At 38.1% G+C, this 26,864-nt stretch overlaps 1 protein-coding gene across 3 annotated transcripts in view; it reads left to right on the top strand.

The window, feature by feature from the left end:
• Positions 1–26,864, top strand: part of THOC2 (THO complex 2) — a 132,201-nt gene that overhangs the window by 22,898 nt on the left and 82,439 nt on the right. For all 3 annotated transcript variants that reach the window (XM_025372584.1, XM_025372581.1, XM_025372582.1), the window contains exons 3-8: positions 3,350–3,441; positions 6,788–6,839; positions 12,136–12,206; positions 13,044–13,165; positions 14,055–14,188; positions 24,086–24,252. In XM_025372584.1, coding sequence (XP_025228369.1) covers positions 3,350–3,441; positions 6,788–6,839; positions 12,136–12,206; positions 13,044–13,165; positions 14,055–14,188; positions 24,086–24,252 — 638 coding nt within the window. The remainder of the gene's footprint in view (positions 1–3,349; positions 3,442–6,787; positions 6,840–12,135; positions 12,207–13,043; positions 13,166–14,054; positions 14,189–24,085; positions 24,253–26,864) is intronic.

Genomic DNA, 26,864 nt, shown 5'->3' with positions numbered 1-26,864 from the left:
CACTGCTTCTCCTTGTTTCTTTTATAAATCACATTTCCCCCACCCCAACCACTGCCAATGAAACAACACTGTAAGGATGGCTAATAAACATGAGTAATTGGGGTACAGTGTGATATTTTGATATGTGTATATAATGTGTAATGATCAAATTAGTATAATTAGTGTATCACCTCAAACATTTATCATTTCTTTGTGTTGGGAAAATTCAAAATTCCTTCTAGCTATTTGAAAATAAACAGTACATTATTGTTTAAAAAAAACAAACATGAGTAGTACTAGTAATATTATTAGACATAACCAAGAATTGGTGTCTTCAACATTCAAACCCTGCAAAAACTAAGAATCTCTAGAAGTACCTTCTAGTGGCCATTCTTTTTTTTAATTTTTTTTTTTTTGAGATAGAGTCTTGCTCTGTTGCCCAGGCTGGAGTGCAGTGGTGTGATCTTGGCTCACTGCAAGCTCCGCCTCCTGGGTTCACGCCATTCTCCTGCCTCAGCCTCCCAAGTAGCCGGGACTACAGGCGCCCGCCACCACGCCCGGCTAATTTTTTGTATTTTTAGTAGAGACAGGGTTTCACCGTGTTAGCCAGGATGGTCTCGATCTCCTGACCTTGTGATCCGCCTGCCTTGGCCTCCTAAAGTGCTGGGATTACAGGTGTAGCCACCGTGCCTGGCCTCTGGTGGCCATTCTTAAAACTACTCTTTCTGAAGTGTTAGCGTTAAGATAAAATATTTTATTGAATTTTTTGTGGATAACTATAAGGGTTATAAGTTTTCCTCCTCATTGTAAATGTAAAGTTTTTCACCCGCAATATAAATTTTATAGGTTTCTGTGGAACTAGCCTGATAGTTTTAAACCACCATTTACAGTTTCTATGGATAAAACACAGTAGGAGTTCCCAACCATTCTTAAATAGGCATTTAGAAAACTCGTGAATTAGGCCAGGCGTGGTGGCTCACGCATATAATCCCAGCACTTTGGGAGACCAAAGCGGGCAGATCACTTGAGGTCAGGAGTTCAAGACCAGCTTGGTCAACATGGTGAAGCCCTGTCTCTACCAAAAATATAAAAATTAGCTGGGCTTGGTGGCGGACGCCTGTAATTGCAGTCACTCGGGAGGCTGAGGCTGGAGAAGCGCTTGAACCCAGGAGGCAGAGGTTGCAGTGAGCCAAGATTGCGCCACTGTACCCCAGCCTGAAGAGCGAGACTGTGTCTCAAAAGAAAAAAAGAAAACTTGTGATTTGAGAACTATCGTTGCTGCTGTGTGGATCACAGTATGATTGTTTTTATGTCACTTTAGTGTCAGCAAAATGACCCAGGTCACTTGTTCTCTATTTTAATCTCCTTCTGTGATTAAGATTAGACTTCCCTGGTTCGCTATGAGTACCAGAGGACATATTCTCACGGGACCTTAGTTTTTGATAATTGGCTATTTTGTTCCTCTGATTGCTTAAAAAAAAAAAAACAAAAAACAAAAAAACAAAAAAACAAAAAAACCCCACCTTAATTGTCTGGAAAATTTTAAATAAGTATTGTTTGTTGTAAAGCATTTTATTCATGGAAATACAAAGCATGAAGTTGACCTCTTATACCTACGATACCAAAAAATAGAAATTTTTTCCTTTGTTTTTATATTGTTTATTTAAAAGCACAATGAAGATATAGTTGTAAAATAGGCAGAATATATTTAATAAATAATTCTTCATAAATACTTGGAATAATTATTAGCAATAGCAATAGCAAATGATTTAATGAACAAGTTAATTTTACTGCAAAATAGTATTTTCATTAAGGGGGGATTTATATACATTTTGATTTCTATTATGTTGTTTTTTGTGGCTAGGAGTCATAGCAGGGGAGAAGTTTTTTTAAATTTTATTTTTGAGACAGTGGTGCTATCACAACTAATTGCAACTTCCGGAAGTCTCCTGGGCTCAAGTTCCCGCCTCAGCCTCCCAACTAGCTGGCATAACAGGTGCACGCCACCACACCTGGCTAATTTTTTTTCTCTTTTATTAGTGGAGATGAGGTCTCCCTATGTTGCCCAGGCTGGTTTCGATCTCCTAGGCTCAAGCCATCCTCCTGCCTTGGCTCCACAAAGTGCTGGTATTATAGGTGTGAGCCACTGCACCTGGCTAAGAAGATTTTTAAAATATTTGATTTTTTAACTTGCTGTTTGGTTCTGAAAAAAATTTGATTCTGCTCAAAAGTAGATTATAAATAGACTTTATTTTACATTAGCATCTTTAAAGCTCCTTGTTTAACTACTTTCTCATGATTGGAAGGAGGTAGAGTTTTTAGTACATGGGACTTTAAAAAAAAAGATGACCAGAAGGAGGTATTCACCTGGCCACTAACTACCCGTTCCAAAACCAAAATATCTTTCTTCAGGAAAGGGGACTGTGGTAATTAATAGTGAATGTTGCTACTTGTGGTTGACAGTTATCATAGAACTACCATTTTATACATGTATTTTTTGTTAGATTTTTATGGGACAAAGAGATTTTAGATTTGGGGAGAAACTTCTCTCACTCTAAGGTATGGTTAAAACTCGGTAGTATATTTACTGCTACTCTTTATCTGTTGTCACTATAGCCCTGAGATTGAATTGAGAATATATCCGAAGTCTACTAGTGAGGAGAATGATTGGTTTAAATCCACTCGCTAGAGTTCATTGAAAATAATTAGAGAGACTTGAGTAGCATGAAAAAATGCTTTAAAAGTGTTTTGGGGGGAATCAGAATGCTATATGATGTGCATGGTGAATTTAAATATGTAAAATCTGTAGACATACAGAAAAAACTGGAAAGGAATGCTCAAGCCGTAGTTATAGTAGTGGAGAGGTGGTTAACATTTTTCTTTTTTTTTTTTTTTTTTGAGACGGAGTCTCGCTCTGCCGCCCAGGCTGGAGTGCAGTGGCCGGATCTCAGCTCACTGCAAGCTCCGCCTCCCGGGTTCACGCCATTCTCCTGCCTCAGCCTCCCGAGTAGCTGGGACTACAGGCGCCTGCCACCTCGCCCGGCTAGTTTTTCGTGTTTTTTTTTTAGTAGAGACGGGGTTTCACCGTGTCAGCCAGGATGGTCTCGATCTCCTGACCTCGTGATCCGCCCGTCTCGGCCTCCCAAAGTGCTGGGATTACAGGCTTGAGTCACCGCGCCCGGCCTACATTTTTCTAACCTTTTAATTTTATGTTTTTGTGAAAAAGAAAAAAGTGCTAGAGGAAAAGCGTTAGAATTATATTTTTTCATTATTGATGTTTATAATAATTCTGAGAGGTAGGAAATATATAGATTTACTTTTCATGTTCAAGAGACTGTATCCTTACATTTATTTCTCTTATGTTCAACAGATTTCCAGCAAGCTCTCTATGAGTTGTCATATCATGTAATTAAAGGAAATTTAAAGCATGAACAGGCATCTAATGTTCTTAATGACATTAGTGTAAGTATGTATATACATATTTTTAAGTTAATAGTTGTTATATATCTTTTGCTTTGACACAAAGATCCCTGAAGTTTATAACTTGTATTTTATTCAAAATTATAGTAGTGGATGGATTTTTAAAATTTTCTTTTTTTTTTCTTTTTTCCCCTCAAAACTATGGAAGGGAGTAGTGGATGTTTTAAGATGATATTGGTAAGCCGTTTTTGCCAGACAGGAACACAGATAGTTTAATCTTTTTATCTGGTTGTTACTAAAGTAGGAAATATCAGGTAAGCTGGTAGGGGAAAAAAAAAAAGGCTGTGCTGTAATGAAATTAAGGTATCCATGGGTGGGGGTAGGGGAGAGGGATAGCATTAGGAGATATACCTAATGTAAATGATGAGTTAATGGGTGCAGCACACCAACATGGCACATGTATACATATGTAACAAACCTGCATGTTGTGCACATGTATCCTAGAACTTAAAGTATAATTAAAAAAAAAAAAAGAAATTAAGGGATCCTTAATTAAAAACGCTACTCTAAAAACATAAATTGGCTAAAATATTTTTCTCTCAATATAAGTCATTTTTTTGTTTGTAGTTATGTTTAGAAATTAAATATATTTTAAAAATTGAGGATTAAATTATTTTAAATTGCTATTGCTTGGCTCTAACATTCACTTGGTGCCAGTTTTCATTTACTTATGGTTTAAAAAAAATTGACTAGATTAAAAAAAACCCTTTTACATGGTTATTCTGTTTCACTCTTTCTTTGGAGAATTTAAGTTAGATTCAGACCAAATGTTTTTCATGGTGGTTTGGCATTTGAATTGGAAGATGGGCTTTCACATTGTAAACCAGTAGTTAAGCTTGAGGTTTTATGAGTGGTGTGCTGTTCTTTTATTATTAAGCTGGTTTTTAAACTTGTATATGAATAAAATTATCTTGTGTGTGTGTATGTATATATACATTTATAATGAACTTGTATATAAATAAAATTCAGAATAGCTTTTATAATAGGTTTTATTAAGGTGTGGGAATTGAAGCTTCTTGGTCTCAATCTGAACTTCTCTTACTGTGTTTCTTTAATCTTCTGTAGCCTTTTTTTCTGTCAGGGGAGGTAATATTTGTATGTTTTTTGTGCTTTCCCAGGGATAGTCTTAAGGAAATTCTAAGTTTAGCTGTTGTGATTTCCACCCCATATTGGGGTGTATTTGAGCAGTAGGAATTCAGTGAGTTTCCCTTTTGTCTCTAAATTATCTCCAACTGATAACAACAGCATTAGTTCATGCTGGAGTAGTCTATTTCCTTTTTTTTCTTTTAACGTTAAAAAAATTCAGTTGCTGCCAATCTTTCTTAAATAACTAATTTTTCATTTTTGAAAACTCTTATCTTACTATATTTCTGATCTTCAAGTGGCCTGAGTACTTGCATTTAAATAGACGTAACCAGAGTTCAGAGCCCTTAAGAAATTTGAGGCTAAAATCTGATTGACAAGGTTATTTCATTTTGTAAATTGAGCATTGGTATAGGTTTTAGTTTGTTTATGGGATCTGATTCTGATTCTTTTTCCATTTATTGAAAATGGATAGTTCAAGTGAATTTTATGTATGTATGTTTGGTTCTTACATAGCTTCTTTCTTTTGAATACTTAATGATGTTTTTATAGATACTTCTGCAGCTTAATTGTCTTTGTCATGGCTTTCTCTTAGTACTATACACTGTCCAGTATCTTACCCACAGAAGAGTATCTTGTGCATTTCTTTGCAGCTGCCAGATTTTTCTTTAGAATTTCCTTTAGTTTCTGAAAATAGGCTAATTTTAGGGTTGCTGTACTGCCAGCAAACTGTTAACTGCAATAAGTGAACTATGATCCCTTCTAATGGAAAATAGCCCTAAAATTGAGTGTGGGAGTAGAAAGTCAAGAGACAAGTCTAGAATAATACTGAAGTTTTTATTCAGAAACAGGAGGGTCCTTTTCTTTTCTTTTCTTTTTCTTTTTTTTTTTTTTTTTTCCCCAAGACGGTGTCTTGCTCTGTCACCCAGGCTGGAGTGCAATGACACAGTCTCAGCTCACTACAACCTCCGCCTCCCAGGTTCAAACAATTCTCCTGCCTCAGCCTCCCGAGTAGCTGGGATTACAGGCGCATGCCACAACACCCGGCTAATTTTTGTATTCTTAGTAGAGACAGGGTTTCACCATGTTGACCAGGCTGGTCTTGAACTCTTGACCTTGTGATCCGCCTGCCTTGGCCTCCCAAAGTGCTAGGATTACAGGTGTGAGCCACTGTGCCTGGCCCGATTTTGGGTCATTTTCCCCAAAGGCTACAAGAGTGAATAAGAAAATAAAGAGAACATTGAGCTCTAAAAAAGGGGAGAGGGAGGAGGAGGAATAAGGGTTGAAAAACTACCTATTCAGTACTGTGTTCACTATTTGGATGATGGATTCGATAGAAATCCAAACCCCAGCATTACGAAATATATTCATGTAACGAACCTGTACATGTACCTCCTGAAACTAAAAAACAACCCCCCCAAACCAGCTTTTAGCTTTTTAGCTGGTTTTGTATTTTCAAGATTTCTGTTTTTCTGATACTATTATGATTTTTGCATAGATCAAATGTTGACTCAGGCATGAGCACAACATTTAAAGTCTTGGGTGAAAAATGTACCATTTTTAACAGTCTTCCTTTAGGTAGGTATGAGGTACTCTAAATTCATGTGATTTCTAAAATGAAACCTCATTGGAAAAATGTTACTCGTTTGTGCTCTTTAATATTTCCCAAAGTGCTTGTTTAGGTTTCCGTTTTTTAATCAAGTTATTTCATGGCAGACGTAAACATTTTTTGCAAACATTATCTTCCTCTTTGTTATGAAAGTTTACTTGAAGAATTTTAATATTTGTCAATATAATGATGGGGTTTTTGGTTTTTTAAAAAAATTTTTTCAGCTTCACCTGGAAATAAATTTTTTTTTTTTTTTTAAAAGTCAGAGTTTCCTCTGTTGCCCAGGCTGGAGTGCAGTGGTGCGATCTTGGCTCACTGCAGCTTCCACCTCCCAGGCTCAAATGATCCTCCCACCTCAGCCTCCGGAGTAGCTAGTGCGCCATCATGCCTGGCTAATTTTTGTTTTTTTTTTTTTTTGTAGAGATGGGATTTCACCACGTGGTCCAGGCTGGTCTCAAACTTTTGGGCTCGAGTCTTCTGCCCTCCTTGGCCTCCCAAAGTGCTGGGATTGCAGGTGTGAGCCACTGCTCCCAGCCGTTTTTTGTTTTTAAGTTTCACAGAAGAGTGTTATTATGAAACCCTAATACTTGCTGTGTGCTTTTTTGCTATTTACTGTAATTATATTTTTAAAATTAGGAATTTCGTGAGGATATGCCCTCCATTCTTGCTGATGTATTCTGCATATTAGGTAGGTATTAAGCCTTTATTTCACCTGTAATGTGCTGTTTGGTAAGTCAAATGTTTGTTAAATAAAATGTTTTAAACTAAGAATTTTACAAATGTTTCTGCAAATCTAGAAGCAAATTGATTCTTTGTAGAGAATATAGCAATATAAGTCAAATGTCATAATGTTATAAACAAGCTTTAGAGGTATAATTCAGATTGAGTTTTTGACAATGTAGATTTGTATAAATTTGAGCTAAATTAAGTTATTTCAAGTTAAAAGGCCAAGTTTTCTGAGATTTTGGTAACCAAATAATCTTATTTAATGCAGGTTTTCAATGAATGATGTCAGAATCTCATACTTAGGACACTCAAGAAATACTTTGCTATTGTACTCTTTTGATTCTTCTTAATTTTAGAAAGAGCAAGAAGAGCCAAAGTAATCAAAAGTACTTTTGTTTTGAGGATGAGAAACCAGCTTTGGGAATAGCAGCTTCTTTATTTTTCCAGAATAAATACGGATTCATGCAAGATAAAAAAAGGAGTATTTCTGTGACTTAGAATGAAATGTAGTGTCCCATGGCATGGATTTAAAAAATAATGTTTATTATAATTTTTTTTTCTCCAATTTTAGATCTAGATGAAAATAACTGAGCACAGGTTTCCCATCAGTCAGTCCTGTGCTTTCTTTTCTTTTCTTCTCTTTCTTGAGACATGGTCTTACTCTTTCAACCAGGCTGGACTGCAGTGGTGTGATCTTGGCTCACTGCAGCCTCAACCTCTTGGGCTCAAGTGATCCTCCTATTTCACCACCACGCCCTGCTAATATATATATATACACACATACATACACACACACACACCCCAAACATGTATTTATATATAAACAAATATATAAATATAAATATATGTGTATATATATATAAATATAAACAAAAAATATATATATTTTAGTAGAGATTGGATTTCACCGTGTTGCCCAGGGTTGTCTGGAACTCCTGGGCTCAAACAATCTGCACACCTGAAGCTTCTAAAGTGCTGGGATTATAGGCATGAGCCACGGCACTAGGCCCAGTCTTGTGCTTTCTGTTACTTTGAATCTAATAGAAGACGTTGCCAAACGTTATTGTATTCATTTCATTTATTTAGTTAGTTTTTAGAGGCAGAGTCTCGCTATTTTGCCCAGGCTGGTCTTGAATGCCTGGCTTCAAGTGATCCTCCCACCTTGGCCTTCCAAAGTGCTGGGATTATAGGTGTGAGCCACTGCACCCAGCCAATATTCACTTTAAAATAAGACATCCTCTGAGGGTTTGTGAACCTGGAATGAATTGTTTTAGCTCATTAATCTTAATTCTTAGAATTAGATACATTACTTAAATGTCTTACTGAGAATTTAGAATTTGTTCTTGACAAATATAAATGCTGGTGCTTGATCCTTCAGGAAGTTTCAGATTTCATAAGTTCCCAGTAATGTTGGGAGTAGGTCAACATGTATGTGGACTGGGAGTGATAAATGAAAAGAGAAGACCGTTGATGAGATGAGCACATGTCCCAGTTTTGTTTTCACCGGCTAATTATTAATAGTGCCCCCTTTTACTCTCAGAACTATCCTGGTTTGGATGATCGAGTATATGTTCATGCTATCTGTTGGATTGATTTAAGCCAACCAAAAAACCTTTTAAGCTAAAATTTTTAGTGAGGCACTAAAGATATTACCTTTTTTTTTTTTTTTGCAAATAAATATATCATGAAACAAATTTCAGTTAAAAATATTTTTACTGTAAGACTGATTTGTAGGTAACATTTTGTGGAAGCTGTTGTTCCTTGATAGTGTCAGGAGTATATCTTTCTTTGGGTAATCATCAATTATCAGCTTATTGGCCCTAGTAATTTCTTTATTGACTTATTAGGTTATATTTTTCCCTTCGTAGTTATTTAGTAACATGAATTATTGTTACAAGTCATTGTCTTTTACTAGTAACATGAATTCATGAAGATGATGCTTGGTTGCTCTTGGGACATTTCTCTTAGCCTATCCAGTCCATTTTTTGTTTGAGATGGAGTCTTGCTCTGTCACCCAGGCTGAGTTCAGTAGCACGATCTTGGCTCATTGCAACCTCTGCTTCCTGGGTTCAAGTGATTCTCCTGTCTCAGCCTCCTGAGTAGCTGGGATTACAGGCGCATGCCACCACGCCTGGCTAATTTTTTTGTATTTTTAGTAGAGATGGGGTTTCACCATGTTGGCCAGACTGGTCTCAAACTCCTGACCTCAAGTGATCTGCCCACCTAGGCCTCCCAAAGTGCTGGGATTATAGGCGTGAGCCACGGTGCCCGGCCTATCCAGTCCATTTTTATAAGCAAGATTATGATGGCAAACTTGGGAAGAGGATTTCCCTCACCTGCCCCCTCACTCACCCACCCTCACCCTTGGCAGAAAAAAAATGATTAAAGTGTGACCCCAGATCAAGGCTGGGGAATAGGAGTAAGAATGTGAGCTACCTCTAATAATAATGATGATGATGATGATGATGATAATAATAATGATAATAATAACAATTTGAGTTCTGCTTTTAGAGTACCTTCCATGTTCTAGGCATTGTGTTAAGCATTTAATTTTTATTTTAATCCTTACATCAACTCCTGTAATGGTGGTAGGTGTACAGATCAGAAAAATGAGGTTCAGTGAAGCGGTGATTTTTCAAGGCCACACAAGCCAGTAAGGCAGAATTTGAACCTGGGTCCCTTTGGCTCCACAGCCTGTTATCTTTTTATTACATCATGTTGTCATTCTAAATGTTAACAGTTATAAGGGAAATTAGTGCTGCACTTTCCAGGTTAAGATAGCAACTCCCCCCTGCCCCCCCAAGCCCGCCCCGAGATGGAGTTTCACTCTTGTTGCCCGGATTGGAATGTAGCGGTATGATCTCGGCTCGCTGCAACCTCCGCCTCCCAGGTTCAAGTGATTCTCCTGCCTCAGCCTCCCGAGTAGCTGTGATTGCAGGCATGTACCACCACACCCAGCTAATTTTTGTATTTTTAATAGAGACAGGGTTTCGCCCTGTTGGCCAGGCTGGTCTCGAACTCCTAACCTCAGGTGATCTGCCTGCCTTGGCCTCCCAAAGTGCTGGGATTGCAGACTTGAGCTACCGCACCCGGCTGATAGCGACTTTAATAGACTAATCATATGAAGGTGAGGGGACGTGAGAGCTATAGAAATGGGGAGTCTGCTGTAACTTGGTATGCTGATGCGACCTCTGGGCTAGAGTAGGTAATTGGTGATACTGGGCACTAGAGTTGGAAATAGCTGAGGGCTTTTTATTAAAATCATAGGGGAAATTAAAGAGAATTTATTCGAAGTAGAGGAGTCAGGGATAATAAATGAGTTTATTAGAATGGTGTTAATGAGTTAGAGCAAAAAGAATAAAGAAACCAGGGAAGGTACAGTTGGGATAATAGAGTCCTGTACTGATTGTTGAGATAGTTCAGCTAAGAAATTTACTGAGACCCTATTAAGCATTTCCTAACATTGTCAGAACCCAAGAGAATGGTTAGACATTTAAGTAATTTATCCAATTCTAAGAATTAAGATTAATGAGCTAAAATAATTCATTCCAGGTTCACAAACCCTCAGAGGATAACTGTCTTAATCAGGTTAGGTGGCTCAGAGGAGAGAGACTTGACTTGAACAGGATGAATCTGCCATCCGTTGCCTCTGATCTTAGGGACCTTGAGAGGTAGATCTTAGGGACTTTAGGGCCCTGGAGTATAGATAGATGTTGGGTAAAAGAATGAACTCAGTTTAGCCCCGGTCCCTTAAAATCAGTATCTTTAAAGTTCTAGACTGAGGAGGGACCAGAAAACCAGATAGCAGGGCAACAATTGGGAGTCCCTGAAAAGGATTGGTGAGGTACACATGGGTTAAAAGTCTTAATGAGAAATTGAGATTATACTGTAATTTACATTGCATAAATTATACCCTAAAATTTCCTTAATACACATGAGCTAACTGCATGCTTAGCTACAGTGGCCAGGATATGTAGAAATGGCAACTGTCCAAGAAGGGAAAGTCAAGGGCCAGGAAAATGTGGATATGTTTGATGAAAAATCCCCTTCTCTTTTGATTCTCAATGTTGGCAGTAGAGCGTGTAGAGGACAATTTTTATTACTTCACTAAAACCAGTGCTTCTCTTTATAGCATATTCTAAATTATGAGTTGACTGTAAAATTAGGTTAATAGTATATAATCAGTTAAAGCAGTAATCCTGAGATTAGCCTTGTTTGTAACCCTGCCAATGCTGGTTGAAATTTTTGGTGCTTGGCATTTGGCACTGTTTTCTTTCTTCCACACTTCAGATCAGAAAAATTTTTGACAAATTTTCTGAATAATTTACTGAAACTCACAGTCTCAGTTTTTAAATATTTCAGTAGGAAGATAAAAATTTTGAATAATTTCTATTTACTGACTAGAATTATAATTCAAGATAAGATGTTATTTATTTTATTTTATTATTATTTTTTTTGAGACAGAGTCTTACTCCGTCACCCGGGCTGGAATGCAGTGGCATGATCTCGGCTCACTGCAACTTCCGCCTCCCAGGTTGAAGTGATTCTCCTGCCTCAGCCTCCCTAGTAGCTGCACTTACAGATGGGCGCCACTGCGCCCAGCTGATTTTTGTATTTTTAGTAGAGACGGGGTTTCACCATGTTGCCCAGGCTGGTCTTGAACCCCTGACCTCAGGTGATCCACCTGCTTCGGCCTCCCAAAATGTTGGGATTGCAGGCGTGAGCCACTGTACCTGGCCAGAACTATTTTTTAATACTGTCTTTTCATAAGGTTGGTGGCCAGGTAGCTTGGTTAGGACATAGTAATTTGACCAGGGTGGCGAAAGTCATGGGTTTGATTTTCATGAGTATTAGGATCTTTAGAGTTAGAAGAAATCTTTGTTATAACCCTATTCAACTTTCCACCTAAAATAATCTTTTTTTTTTCTTTTTAGCATCTCTGACAAGTAGTCATTTAAACTTTGAATGTTTCGTTTTTTGCGAACAATTTTTTATGAAGCTTTGTTGCTTCCAGTGCCATAGCAGGCAGCTCCAGTGTAATTGATGTACCATTTTATGGATCTGTCATAGGTCACAGAGTCAACCTCCAGTTTTAGGAGAAATTAAAGCATTCATATAATATTTCATGTTACCATAGTTTTGAATTTTTCCAAATTCAGATTGAGGCATTTTGAAATTAGTTTTTAAATAATTATCTTACTTTAGTGCTGGGGAGTGTAGAAAAATCAATCAAACTTTTTTCATCTTCATCATTATAGATATTGAGACAAATTGTTTAGAAGAAAAAAGCAAGAGAGACTATTTTACACAGTTGGTATTAGCATGTTTGGTAAGTTTTTAAAAATATTTTTCCCTTTTAAAAATCTGCATTAAACAGCTGCAATAGAAGTTAGTCATGTTAATGGAGGAGGATATTGACATTCAGTTGACTTTTCTCATAAGGTGAGATTTGCGTTTTGAAATGGAATGTTTTGTGAAATTAGACATGCTGTTTCTATGAAATAAGCATGTAACCATATCCATATCACTTAAACTATCTAGACATTTAAAACCTTTGGTGATATTCCTGACCTAGTAAGTTCCTAAGAAAAAGGTAAGCATTTATAAAGTAAGTAGAAATGATTGTAGACAGCTTTTAAATGGATTTTTTTCCCTCATAAACTGGTAAGCAAAGAGTAAAAGAATAGAGGTAGTTTAAAAATGATAAACTCTAGAACTCGCCATGATTGTTGTCTGGTAAACCATTTGTGTTCATAAATTTAGAACCAGGGAGAACTGCCATGGTTCAGACCTGGAAGAAGGTGCTTGTCTTTGCTATACTAGAATTTAACTTCAAGTAGGAGGCTATTAAGTGCTGTATTAGGTGAAAATCCAGTTAAGCCAAATGCAATCATATTGAAAATTTCATCTGTAGTTCTTGTCATTTATAGGCAATATACAACATGCATATAATTTTGTAGGGAATTTTTTGAAAGCTATTTATAAAATATTTCAATATTTGGAGTCATAATATTTGTTAAATTGAGCTTCCAAGCCTTTTTATAAATTGTAGGTTGTTATATAATGTTATTTTTGTATTCTTATTTAGGAAGCTTTAGTTTGAATATATTTAACATTGTGGATGCAATGCTAAGGAATAAATGACTTTTAATATTTTTTAATACAGTATTTAGTTTCAGACACAGTTTTAAAGGAACGCCTGGATCCAGAAACACTGGAATCATTAGGGCTTATCAAACAATCACAGCAATTCAATCAAAAGTCAGTTAAAATCAAGACAAAACTCTTGTAAGTACACGTATCTTACGTTTCAGATCAAGTAGCTGAGTATGTTTTTTCATTCATATTTTGAATGCTAGTGGCTTCTAAGGGGACTTTGAAGACTGTTTTTTTGTTTGTGGTTAGCATGTCTTGTGTTTTTTGCCTTCTAAAAGTAGCCTAATATTATTGAGTCATCAGTGACCTTTACCTGTGTAAAACCAATGTTACTTTTGCCCATATTCAAAGTTAAAATAATACTCATGCTTTCATAATTAGCAATAAAATGATTTATGACTATGACTATACTCGGGGTATATTCTTAGAGATGGAAATAGTGATATGTTATTGTTCCCTGATATTAACAATATCCTTTTCTTGTGTTACTGGTTTTCCCCGTGTGATTAATATTGGGGGTTCTCATATCAACCACTGTTGTTTTCTTTTTTTTTTTTTTTTTTTTTTTTGAGACGGAGTCTTGCTCTGTCGCCCAGGCTGGAGTGCAGTGGCCGGATCTCAGCTCACTGCAAGCTCCGCCTCCCGGGTTCCCGCCATTCTCCTGCCTCAGCCTCCCGAGTAGCTGGGACTACAGGCGCCTGCCACCTCGCCCGGCTTGTTTTTTGTAGTTTTAGTAGAGAGGGGGTTTCACTGTGTTCACCAGGATGGTCTCGATCTCCTGACCTCGTGATCCGCCCGTCTCGGCCTCCCAAAGTGCTGGGATTACAGGCTTGAGCCACCGTGCCCGGCCACCACTGTTGTTTTCTACTCTAAAAGGCACACAAAGAAGTAAACTTTAAACAACTATTCTTACGATTGTTGTAGGTTGGAGATAAGAAAATTCAGTGAGAATACAGTACTCTGTGCAAGCTTGTTAATTGAGATTAATTTTATCCCCTTAATGGTATTTATCTGATTTCAGTTATAAGCAGCAAAAATTCAACTTGTTAAGAGAAGAGAATGAAGGTTATGCCAAGCTGATTGCCGAATTGGGGCAAGATTTATCTGGAAGTATTACTAGTGACTTAATCTTAGAAAATATCAAATCTTTAATAGGTAAGACATATATCTGTATAGTATGTGTTGTTAAGATAAGTTATTTTAATTGTTGGAGAATATCCATAAAGACAAAATGAGTGCATTCCATATACTTTTTTTTTCTGGTTAAGGAATAGGAGAGGTGTTTAGCTTTTACTTTTAATGTTTTATCAGTAATTATAAAATTTAGCATGATATTTGTGAGAAATCTTTTTGTCACTATTACTTGTATGTTAATATTAGGTCCTGCTCTGTCTAGTCTTTCTTTTTTGTGGAGGGGATCCTGAGTGGTAAGCCAACGCTTTCAAAAGACAATGGATGACAAAGAACAGAATGGACTGTTCTGATACAGTGCCCTACGTTTCTCTGGTATTTCTATTTTTAAGTATTTCTCAACCATTTTATGGAGGACCGAAAAGCAAACATGAAAACTTTAATACAGTAAATCTTCAGTGAACTTTTGAAACCTACAGATGTGTAATTTTGAACTTTTTTCAAAATAACTTTACAAGGGACTTTGATGCATATTTTATTTTTATAATAGCCTTTTAAAGTAAGTGCAACAGCTGTTGTAAAAGTGTAACAGGAAAGTTTTTATTCTCCCTACCCTTTAAGTAGAATTCCTGTAGCATTACTTTTTTCTTTTTATTTGCATTGAGCATTTGGAAGAAGTAGTTGACTTCTGTGGAAAAGATGAATGAGCACCAGAAAAATAGGGTAATCTCGATTTTCCTAAGGTGGAAATAGTTTTTTCTATTATTTGCTAGGTGTTGTGCTATCGTAGGGAAGATTTTGCGGTACCTGGGTCTTGAGACCTGCCAGAGGAGTCATATTTTGTGCCTCACTAGTTACATCTTTGGGGTGCTTATCATCAGCTTCTTGATTCCTTCTCTGTTTTTTGGAGTTTATATATGACTACGAAAGAGGGAGAAGGTGTCCCAATCCTTATCTCCTTCCTCTGGTGCTTTGTGTAGGAATCCAATTAAAACTAGATTTACTATAATCACCCTTGTTCTTACCAGCAAGTAAGTAGCTTTCAGTTTATTTTTAAATTTTTTATTTATTTATTTATTTATTTTTGAGACGGAGTCTCACTGTGTCTCCCAGGCTGGAGTGCAGTGGCGCGATCTCGGCTCACTGCAAGCTCCGCCCCCCGGGTTCACGCCATTCTCCCGCCTCAGCCTCCCAAGTAGCTGGGACTACAGGCGCCCGCTACCACGCCCGGCTAGTGTTTTGTATTTTTAGTAGAGACGGGGTTTCACCATGTTAGCCAGGATAGTCTCGATCTCCTGACCTCGTGATCCACCCGCCTCGGCCTCCCAAAGTGCTGGGATTACAGGCTTGAGCCACCGCGCCCGGCCATTTTATTTATTTTTTTAAGAGATGGGGTCTCGCTATGCCCAGGCTGGTCTTGAACTCATGGGCTCAAGCGATCCTTCTGCCTTGGCCTCCCGAAGTACTGGGATTACAGGCATGAGCCACTGTGCCCGACTAAATAGCCTTTTGTTTAAATACCCTTTTCTTTGAAGTTAATCTAGTTCTGGCAGCTGATCTAGTTTCTTTGCTGTTTCTTCCAGTTGTCAATTTAACATCAAGATGGGTGGCCCCCTAGGGCTGTGGGACTCTTGCTTACCTGTGTGGCCGTGACTCATTTTTAGAAACCTTCCTGTGGTGGTTCCTTAGTTCCTTTCTGTTCATTCTTTTGGCTTGTCTTTTCTTGTCTTTTCTTTCTATGGAGTCTCACTCTGTCGGCCAGGCTGGAGTGCAGTGGCACAATCCCAGTTCACTGCAACCTCTGCCTCCGGGGTTCAAGCAGTTCTCCTGCCTCAGCCTCCCGAGTAGCTGGGACTACAGGAGCCTGCCAACACACCCAGCTAATTTTTGTATTTTAAGTAGAGATGGAGTTTCACCATGTTGGCCAGGTTGGTCTCAAACTCATGACCTCAGGTGATCCGCCCGCCTTGGCCTCCCAAAGTGCTGGGATTGCAGGCTTGAGCCACTGTGCCCAGCCCCTTTCTGTTCTTTCTAGGGTAGGCACCACACTTTCCTGAGTGTTTTTTGATCTAGCTTGAGAAGCTTGTCAGTGCTGCTTTGCTATAAGTTTGTCTTTCCTTGTATCCTGTCATGTACTTACTTAAGATAGTATTCCCCACATAAAAATTCTGTGCTATGTTTTTTTTGTTTTTACTTTATATCCTTTTTTGTTGACATCTGTTTCTTCTATTTCTTATGAGTTTATACCTTTTCGTTCCTTCGTTATTTTGGGAACATTTCAAAGAGGGATTTTCTTGAAGGTGTGCTTTTATCTTACTAGAAAATGTACACTATTTACTTTTCTTGAACTTTGCTCTCAGGGAGAACATGCTGTGATCCTATTTCTGAAAAACAGTGTAACAAACACAATTGTAAGCTCATGAGGTATATGGACAGTCTATGAGTATAAACAATTTGATTTATTGGGCTAAACCTATATTCTGACCCACCAAGTAGTACTCAAATGTCACCTTCTTAGTGAAGCCTTCCCTGCCCACCCCTGTCAAAACTCCTATTATTCCCTGATTATTTTTCTTTTTTGCACATATCACCATATAATATGCTCTGTACCTCCTCCCCCTCCCCCTCCCCCTCCCCCTGTGATGTAAGCTCTGTGAGGACTGGGGTTTTGTTTAGTAGCTTATCCTTTCTTTTTTTTTTAATTGAGACGGAGTCTTGCTCTGTTGCCCAGGCTGGAGTGCAGTGGCGTGATCTCAGCTCACTGCAAGCTCCGCCTCCCGGGTTCACACCATTCTCCTGCCTCAGCCTCCCAAGTAGCTGGGACTACAGGCACCCACCACCACGCCTGGCTAATTTTTTGTAGTTTTTTAGTAGAGACGGGGTTTCACCGTGTTAGCCAGGATGATCTCGATCTCCTGACGTCGTGACCCGCCCGCCTCGGCCTCCCAAAGTGCTGGGATTACAGGCGTGAGCCACCGCACCCGGCCAGTACCTTATCCTTAATACTTGGTATGTAGGTGATAAATAAATACTGGGTATAAAAGGAATGAATATTTCCTCTATTCTTGTATAATCTATACTGACTCTTAGCCTCTTTTTCCTGACATGGAGAATTTTAGAAAGTTCATCTCCCTGTCTCAGTGTTTATTTATCTCTGACTAGGTGATTTCCTCCTCCCTTTAATTGTCTGAGAAATAAACTTTTATTTTTTTGAGACAGAGTCTCGCTTCATTGCCCAGGCTGCAGTGCAGTGGTACAATCTTGGCTCTCTGCAACCTCTGCCTCCCAGGTTCAAACGATTCTCGTGCCTCAGTCTCCCGAGTAGCTGGAATTACAGGCGTGGGCCACCCATGCCCAGCTATTTTTTTTATGTGTGTGTGTGTTTAGTAGAGACGGCGTTTCACTAAGTTGGCTGGGCTGGTCTCGAACTCCTGGCTTCAAGTGATCCGCCTGACTCAGCCTCCTAAAGTGTTGGGATTACAGGCGTGAGCCCCCACACCCGGCCTGAATGAAACGTTTCATTGATGTGAAAATAGAGGTTGAAACTTCAATTCCAATGAGTATTCTTTCAATGTTGTTAGCATTTATTGGAGTCCCTCTTAGTGCATACTTCATCCAGGCCTTGTCTTATCTGTCCAGAACAGCTCACTGACCAGCATCCTATTTTTCATGGCCTCTTTGGATGGGTTTCTCTGTGTTTATTCCCATTGTTTTCTGTTTAGGAACAGTCTAGACAGGTAGTTTCTGACACCTCCTTCACCAGCCAGTGTCAGAAACTGATACCTAGTTTGGGCAGTATACATTTTAGGTGCACATACTTTCAGGGTACTTGGTCTGACCAGGATAAATCCTTACTTATCATCCTTTAGTTAAAAGACAGTTATTTGGCTGGATGCAGTGGCTCAAGCCTGTGATCCCAGAACTTTGGGTGGCCGAGGTGGGCAGGTCACCTGAGGTCTAGAATTTGAGACCAGTCTGGCCAACATGGTGAAACCCTGTCTCTACTAAAAACACAAAAATTAGTTGGGCATGGTGGCACGTGCCTGTAATCCCAGCTACTCTGAAGGCTCGGGCAGGAGAATCACTTGAACCCAGGAAGTGGAGGTTGCAGTGAGCTGAGATCACGCCACTGGACTCCAACCTGGGTGACAGAGTGAGATAGTGTCTCAAAAAAAAAAAAAAAAAGGCAGTTATTTGCTCCTAAAAGATTCTGGCACATCAAAATTTTTATATTCTGCCAGATAACTTGGGGCTATTTAGTGCATGTGCAAGCAAGGAAGCAGAACCATTGTGCATCTGCATGGTGATTGTGATCTGACACTAAATTTGAACAACTTATTAAATACTAATGAATAGTGAACAGTAGACTGTTGAGCTGCCAAGTCATAGACACCATACAAGTGACCATTGCTTGAAGATGGCAAAAAAAATCTTTTAGTAATAGAGGAAAGGATATCACAGGTGGACTCCTTTGTTTGCTGAACTAAACTGTAAGAACTCTTTTGGATGCCCTTCAAAAAAATCAGAGCATCATGCTGTACACTTTAAGTATATATAATAAAAACAAGTGGTTGCTAAGTGTTCTTTCCTTTCCTTTCTTCTGAATCAGTGGTAAGCAAGTGTTTTCTATAAAGGGTGAGATAGTAAATATTTTTCGGCTTTGTGGACCGTATGGTTTCTGTTGTAACTACTTAATTCTGCCATTGTTGTGTAAAAACAGCTATAGATAGTACATAAATAAAGTGACTGTGTGCCAATAAAATTTTATTTACAAAAACAGACAGCTGAATGGATTTAACCCACAAGCCATAGTGCTGATTCTTGCTCTAAATCAAAAGTTCTGGCTAACAACTAATTACGGAGCTAGCTTATTTGAGCGTAGCTTTAGAGAGTGAAAATGGTTCTTCCTGGTTTTAGGTTTTAGTGGTCCAAGACCTTTCTGGCGTAGGCTCTAACCCCTTTACCTTCGCTTGCAGAACCAGAGCTTTCTTCATCAAACCTCAAGACCTTCATTTGTTGCCTGGTGTCAAAGGGTATAGATTTGGCTAGGGAAGGGTAGAGTGAGAGTCTTTGCCTTTTCAGTCTCTCAAGTGACCAGAGTAACATTAAAAACAAGATAAATCCTTAAGCCAAACGATTTTTAGTTTTGGATAGATTATGGGACATTTTACCCCTTTGACTACATGATTTTGAGTGTACTTAGTATTTTATCTTTGGTTCAATCTGAATATAGGGTCCATTCAGCTTAGACACATCTTATTATGCCACCTTTCTCCTATTTCTTTGAAAGGGAAGTTGGCTGCCTTCTTTACTTAAGTTTTTACATTATTGAAGTTTCTTGGCTATATGTTAGAAGTTTTCCCTTTGTAGTATGAAAAAGAAGACAGCAATTGGTGTTTCCAACTATAGGGTTTTTTTTGTTGTTGTTATTTATTTTATTTTTATTTTGAGACAGGGTCTGGCTCTGTTGCCCAAGCTGGATTGCAGTGGTACAGTCTTGGCTCACTGCAACATCTGCCTTCTGAACTCAAGCCATCCTCCCACCTCAGCCTCCCAAATAGCTGCTACTACAGGCACACACAACCGTGCCCACTAAGTTTTGTATTTTTTGTAGAGACGGAGTTTTGCCATGTTGGCCTGGCTGGTCTCAAACTCCTGAGCTCAAGCTATCCACCTGCCTTGGCCTCCCAAATTGCTGGGATTACAGGCATGAGCCACCGTGCCTGGCCTTGTTACTGTTTTTTAGATCATACTTTTATTTTGTTATTCATTGGTTCTTGCTTTGAGATGTGCAGGTTTTTTTTTTTTTTTTTTTTTGCAAATAGTGTTTCTTAGAAATAGTCTAGCATAGATTTTTATTAGCTTGCTTCTAAAGAAATTCTTTCTACATGATAGATCATTTCATTTTGTTAAAAACATGATTTTCTTTGTCTCCTAAGGTCCATTCTCTTATGAACATGATGATTGAGGCTATAATTCCGTTTTGCCTGAAATTTATAGGCTGGACATCTCTCCTAGTTATGTCTGCAATACTCTCTTGGTCTTTTATTTTCCTGTTAAGATCTCAATTTGGCCTAATTTCTACAACGGTCATTGTCAGTTTGACCATATTTCTTGCCCCTAGTCGGTGTCGCTGTAACATACTGGCCATTTTTTCTATCTTTGGGGAAACTCCAGTTGCTTTTTAGTGCGTTTCTTCAAAGATATATCATTCAAAAGGTGTGAACTCTCCTCAAGGGTAGCGTAACCATTTTACTAATCGCTCTAAAATTTGAGCTTTATTGAGGCTTCATTGACATATAGTAGAATGCTTGTATTTAAAGTGTACAATTTGACTTTTACATCTGTGAAAACACCACAAACGAGATAATGCACATTCCTTCCACTACCCCTGAAATTTTCTCTTGCCTGTGTGTTTATCCCCCCTCTCTCCTCTCTTTATTTTCCCGGAGAATCACAAGCACCTGGCACATGGTGGGTAGTTATTTAATACTTATTTAAATGAAGGAGGGAATCTATGGCCGTTGTAGTTTTGCAGTTTCTTTATTTTTTGACTTATTCTCTTTAAATATGGTTTCTTGTTTGTTCCTCAAAAGGCATAAAGGCATATGTGTGTGTGTGTTTGTGTGTGTGTATGTATGTATGTATATGTAAATATATATATGTATATATATAAGTTTGTGTGTGTATTAATGTAGCTGGTGGTAAAGTTAGGGAGCTAGGTTTATGATCTCTCTAAAGATCACATGACTATCAGTGCTTGGGCTGGACAAAAGCCTTTCTAAGATGTTTGCATACAAGACTGCTTGTATTCTATTACAGCTGCCATTAGGGAAACATTTTGGATTTTCAAACTTACTGATTATTATTAGAGTCTCACTGTATATGAACTTAAACACTAAGACTTTAAAAATAATTTTCAGCTGGGCATGGTGGCTTATGCCTGCAATCCCAGCACTTTGGGGAGGGTAAGACAGGAGGATCACTTGAGACTAGGAGTTTGAGACCAGCCTGGGCAACATAGTGAGACCCCATCTCTACAAAAAAGTTACCCAAGCGTGTTGGTGTGCATCTGTAGTCCTCGCAAATTGGGAAGCTGCGATGGGAAGATCACTTGAGCCCAGGAGTGTGAGGTTGCAGTGAGCTATGAATGCACCACTACACTCCAGCATGGGCAACAGAGCGAGACCCTGTCTCTAAAAATAATAATACATAAAAATAAATGAAAATAGTTTTCTAAACCTTCAATTGGCTACCTTTTCTATCTGATGGATAAAATTAATTGGACTTATGGCACCTGAGATAGTAATAGAAAACTCATGAGCCAGATTTTCTGTAATGAAAGATGCAAAGGTGATACCTGTTATAAATAAAAGTGCATAACTCTTGTTTCAGATTACTGCATTAAATTGCACCTAGAAAGAAAGTGGGTAGTTGACAGTAAAGGTCACTGATAGAATAGCCTTGATGGAGTAATGCTGTTAAATAAAATATAATGCTAGTGGTTCACATTTCAGCATACTGAAAATGTAAACTTAAAAGCAATGTGAATGAAGCACTTAAAAGATTTTAATCTAACTTGTTGCTATTCTGTTCTTTATGAGTTTTGTGTATGTAGCTTAATGGGTAATTACAAGCCAGCCAGTTTGTCAAAAATTATATTCAGTGTCTCTTTTGTCTTCTATGATAGAGTGTTAATTCATTTTTATTTAGTGATTTTTTTTAATATTTAGTTAATGTAGGAGAAGTTACATGATTTGAGAATTTGCTAGATCTTACTTCCATAATATATCATCAGTGTTACAGCAGTGTGAAGGCATTTTTCACCTTTGTTCAGGCTTCATTGACATACAATAAAATGCACATATTTAAGGTGTGCACTTTGAGTTTTAACATACATATACATCTGTGACAACACCACAAACAAGATAGTGCAGATTTCTCCCATTCCCCCTCAATTTTCTTCTTCTTGGCTCACTGCAACCTCTGCCTTCTGGGCTCAAGTAATCCTTCCGCCTCAGCCTCCTGAGTAGCTGGGACTACAGGCATGTGCCACCATGCCTGGCTAATTTTTTGTAGTGACAGAGTTTTGCCATTTTGCTCAGGCTGGTCTCAAACACCTGGACTCAAGTGATCTACCCGCCTTGAACTTCCAAAATGCTGGGATTACAGGCGTGAGCTGCCGTGCCCGGCCTGATCTGCTTTTTGTTACTGTAGATTAATTTGCTTTTTCTAGAATTTGTCTATAAATGGACTCATACAGTGTGTACTGTTTTTGTCTGGCTTATTTCATTCAGCATAATTATTTTGTGATTCTTTGATACTGTTGCCTGTATCAATAGTTCTTCCCTTTTTATTGCTGAGTATGTCCACTGTACTTATCCTTACTCCACTTATCCTATACGGCAAGTTGTTTATCCATTTATATGTTGATGGACATTTGAGGAGTGTTGTATATTACAAATAAACCTGCTGTGAACATTTGCGTACAAATCTTTGTATTGTCATAGACATTTATTTCTCTTGAGTAAATGCCTAGGCTGGGTCATATGGTAGGTGTAAGTTCAAATTTTAAAGAAACTTGCCAATTTTACAAAGTGGTTGTACCATTTTACATTGCTATCAGCAGCATTTAAGGATCTTAATTGCTATTTTGGAATCACTTTTATATTCATAGGCCATACTTTTTGGAAGTACAGGGGTAGATAAAAATATTTAGAAGTTTTCTTCCTAGAACTTCAGGGAAACGTCTTTTTGGAGAGTTTATGAAAATATGGAACTTTTTTTGAGTAAGACATGCTCACTGCCTTAGTCCTTTTCCTTAGTATGATGAGAAGCAGAAGAAAATGTGTTCTTAAGTTTGGATCTCATAAAAAGAGGGAAAACTTGCATTTGGAGGATTTGGTTTTCTAAGTGATTGCTAAGGTAGTATGAAACATGAAATGACATTAGTTTTATAGCATTTAATATGAATAAGTGTGGAGTTAATAGAAGTAACTGGAGATACCATCTTACAAAAGGGTTTGGACAGGAATAGGTTATATAAGAATTTTCTTGGAAAAATCCCCTAACTCATCCATAAGGTGTAAGTGTTTAGATCTAACATACGTCCGTAAATTTATCACAGTTCTTTTCTCCTCCAGTATTAGAAGAAATCAGTGTTTATTTTTTGGCCCAGTGAAGTGGTTAGCTTGCATTTAGGGACTGTGTTTAATGAAATATACATATTTTAAAATACTAGAATCCCATTCAGCTTGATGAAAGGCATGTGGGAACTGACGTAAACCAGGAGCCTCCAACTCCCTTGGTATTCTTTGATCTATAAGTATCAATAGAATACCACTTTTCCCTTTAGAATGCTACTAAAAGCCATGGATATAAATCAGTGTTATATTTTATAGTTCTGTAGTATATGTAAGATAAAAAAAAAAAGATTTTAAAAATGATTGTCCACTTTTGTGAACCTGGACTTTTAACTGTTTATCAATATTCCAAATACTTCTGCCTAAAACATTAAAAAAAAACCCCTTTAGTTGCTTAATTTGTAAAATGCATTGTTTGATTTTCATGTTTTTCCAAGAATTAATAATGTGGACCTGTTTCAGTAGCTCGAGTAATCAAGAACTGATGAGGCAAAGTGTGGCATGGAGGAATGTTTATTTGACTGGTATCACAGGTCCTGGACTATACCAACCCAGGTCTGTCATTAACCCGTTCTGTGATTCTGGGAAAGTCACATTCTCATCTGCAAAAATGTGTAGCGGATTTATTTCCCTCTGGGAGAGGGGAAGCAAATTTGTAAAGGAAGTTGTTTTTAAAATCATTTTTATCTTGCTATATGAGTTATCCCTGAAAGTTAATGGCTTCACTAGAAATGATGTATAATCATTTTTAAATTTTTGTATGTCTCATCTGTTGCAGGATGCTTTAATCTGGATCCCAATAGAGTTTTGGATGTCATTTTAGAAGTGTTTGAATGCAGGCCAGAACACGACGACTTCTTTATATCTTTGTTAGAATCTTACATGAGTATGTGTGAACCGCAAACACTGTGTCATATTCTTGGGTTCAAATTCAAGTTTTACCAGGTAAAGAAAAACGTGTATGTATGTATATTTAGAGATTAATTTCTTAATCTTGTTTGTATAATTTAATTTGTTTTATTTGTAAATGATTGGTCTCATCTCAGACATTCTAGCAGAAGAGATAGATAAATGGATAGCTAACAATGCAATGGGGTAAGTACTATATTGGTAGTATGAATGATGTTATGTGAAAGCCTAGAGGAAAGCATTATTAAGTTTTGCCTTGGGAGAGGTGGAGTCAGGGAAGACTTTGTAGATGTATCTTTTTTTAAACCTGGTCCTTGAAGGATGAATAGGAGTTCATTAAGATTTTCTCTGCGTAAGTAACAAACAATGGGAGAATAAAGATGTGGCAGTGTGAATATATTTAAGAGATAGAAGGAATGGTTCATAGTCTAATGTGGCTGGGTTGTAAGATGGGAAAAGAAGGGACAGGAAATGAAATTGGGAAGGTATGTGTACTTTGGATGGTCACAGACTTTGAATACTGTGTTAAGAGTTAGAATCTTATTTTTATTTAATTATTTTTTATTTTGAGATGGGATCTCACCGAGACTAGTCTCAAACTCCTGGGCCGAAGTTACCCTCCCATCTCAGCCTCCCAGGTAGCTGGGACTTACAGGCATGTGCCACTGTGCTTAGATCAAGAATTTTATTTTATAAACAATGGCTATTGGAATTTTTTAGGGACATGAATAAATATTCAAGGCACATCTTGTATCATTTGCTTAAGCCACTAAAATAGCTGTCAAGCTAATCTGTGTCTCTGATTATTTCTACTTCAATCCATCTTTCATATTATTGTTACTGTTGCTTTCTAAAAGAGACCTAACTGAGGCACTTCACTGGTCAAAAACCTTTACTTGTAGGATGAAATTCAAACTTCTAAGTGTGGCAGAAATAGCTCTTCACAATTTGGCATTGTTCTTTCTGGCCTTATCTTTATAGTTATTTTTTTTTTCTTAAATCTAATATTCTAGTCATATTAAGTGACTAGCCATTTCTTGAACTTAGATATAGATATTGCTGTGAACCTTTATTCCTGTAGTTCTTTATAACTAAAAAACTATTCTTACCCAACCCTCTCACTTCTCCTTTCTTCATCTTGTGAACTCCTATTTATTCTTTAAGAGCAAATGCTGCTTGCTCTGTAAAGGCTTAGCTGACTCTTTACCCATGCAGAATTAGTCACTTCTTAATCTGTATTCTCGTAAAACTTGACACATAACTTCTAACACTCATCAGATTATCTTAGAATAAATTGTATCTATCTCCTTTGCCAGATTGTAAACCATATAGGGCAGGTTCTATGTTTTACTAATTCCTATGGATTAGTTTGTTGCCTAGCCTATAGTAAATGCTCACTAATTATAAATGAGTGATCTATGTTTTAGGAAGACAATTCTCTTGATAGCATGGAGGATTTTAATGTAATAAGGCCTCCATTTACCTTTTGGTATAACTCTGCTAATTTGTTTACTTGCCTGGGATAGTCAGCTAGTCAGAAAGCATTCATTGAATGTTTATGATTATGCTCTTTGCTAGGCACTGAGGTTACTCTGGTGTAGAGGAGTGTCTGTTTCTGTACTCTTGGAGTGTGAGGTCAGGTTAATAAGATAATTCCTTTTAGTATTCTTAAATGATATAGTACCTACTGCCTTTGCTCATCTTTTATTTTCTATGATCTGGGATGCTGCAGCAGACAGAAGAGAAAGCAGACAAGAGTTTAAAAGCATATAGCTTTTCAATACCAAACAAGAGACATGGTAGGGTTTTTGGGCAGGAGCACAATACCTTTGTTCAAAAATGAGCAGTGGAGGCTGGGTGCAGTGGCTTGTGCCTGTAATCCCAGCACTTTGGGAGGCTGAGGCAGGCAGATCACCTGAGGTCAGGAGTTTGAGACCAGCCTGGCCAACATGGCAAAAACCTGCCTCTGCTAAAAATATAAAAAAAAATTAGCTGGGCGTGGTGGCGGGTGCCTGTAATCCCAGCTACTCTGGAGGCTGAGGCAGGAGAATCTTTGGAACCTGGGAGGCGGAGCTTGCCATGAGCCGAGATCGTGCCACTGAACTCCAGCCTGGGCAATAAAAGCGAAACTCCGTCTCAGAATGTTCACTGTTGGTATTGGGAAAGAGATTCAAGCATTCTATCAGATTTTAAGAGCCACCATGATTGCTTTGGGCTTGAGTACATGAAGCCAACTGCTTTAGTGACAGGTTGGCTGAAATTTAACTTGTGCATGATTAATTAAAATATAAATTAGGGCTTTGGAGACTGTAGGTTTGAGAGCATATGACAGTGAATAATGATGACCTACTACATAACATCAAGTTAGTTGAATGTAAGTTTTAGAATTAAAATCTTTTTGTATAAAAACATTCTTTGGCCGGGCGCGGTGGCTCAAGCCTGTAATCCCAGCACTTTGGGAGGCCGAGATGGGCGGATCACGAGGTCAGGAGATCGAGACCATCCTGGCTAACCCCGTGAAACCCCGTCTCTACTAAAAAATACAAAAAACTAGCCAGGTGAGGTGGCGGGCGCCTGTAGTCCCAGCTACTCGGGAGGCTGAGGCAGGAGAATGGCGTAAACCCGGGAGGCGGAGCTTGCAGTGAGCT

Source organism: Theropithecus gelada, chromosome X, assembly GCF_003255815.1.
Source record: "Theropithecus gelada isolate Dixy chromosome X, Tgel_1.0, whole genome shotgun sequence".
In the NCBI taxonomy this organism is placed as follows: domain Eukaryota; kingdom Metazoa; phylum Chordata; class Mammalia; order Primates; family Cercopithecidae; genus Theropithecus; species Theropithecus gelada.
The sequence above is the reverse complement of the archived record's forward strand: the minus strand, read 5'-3'. Positions and strand labels throughout refer to the sequence as shown.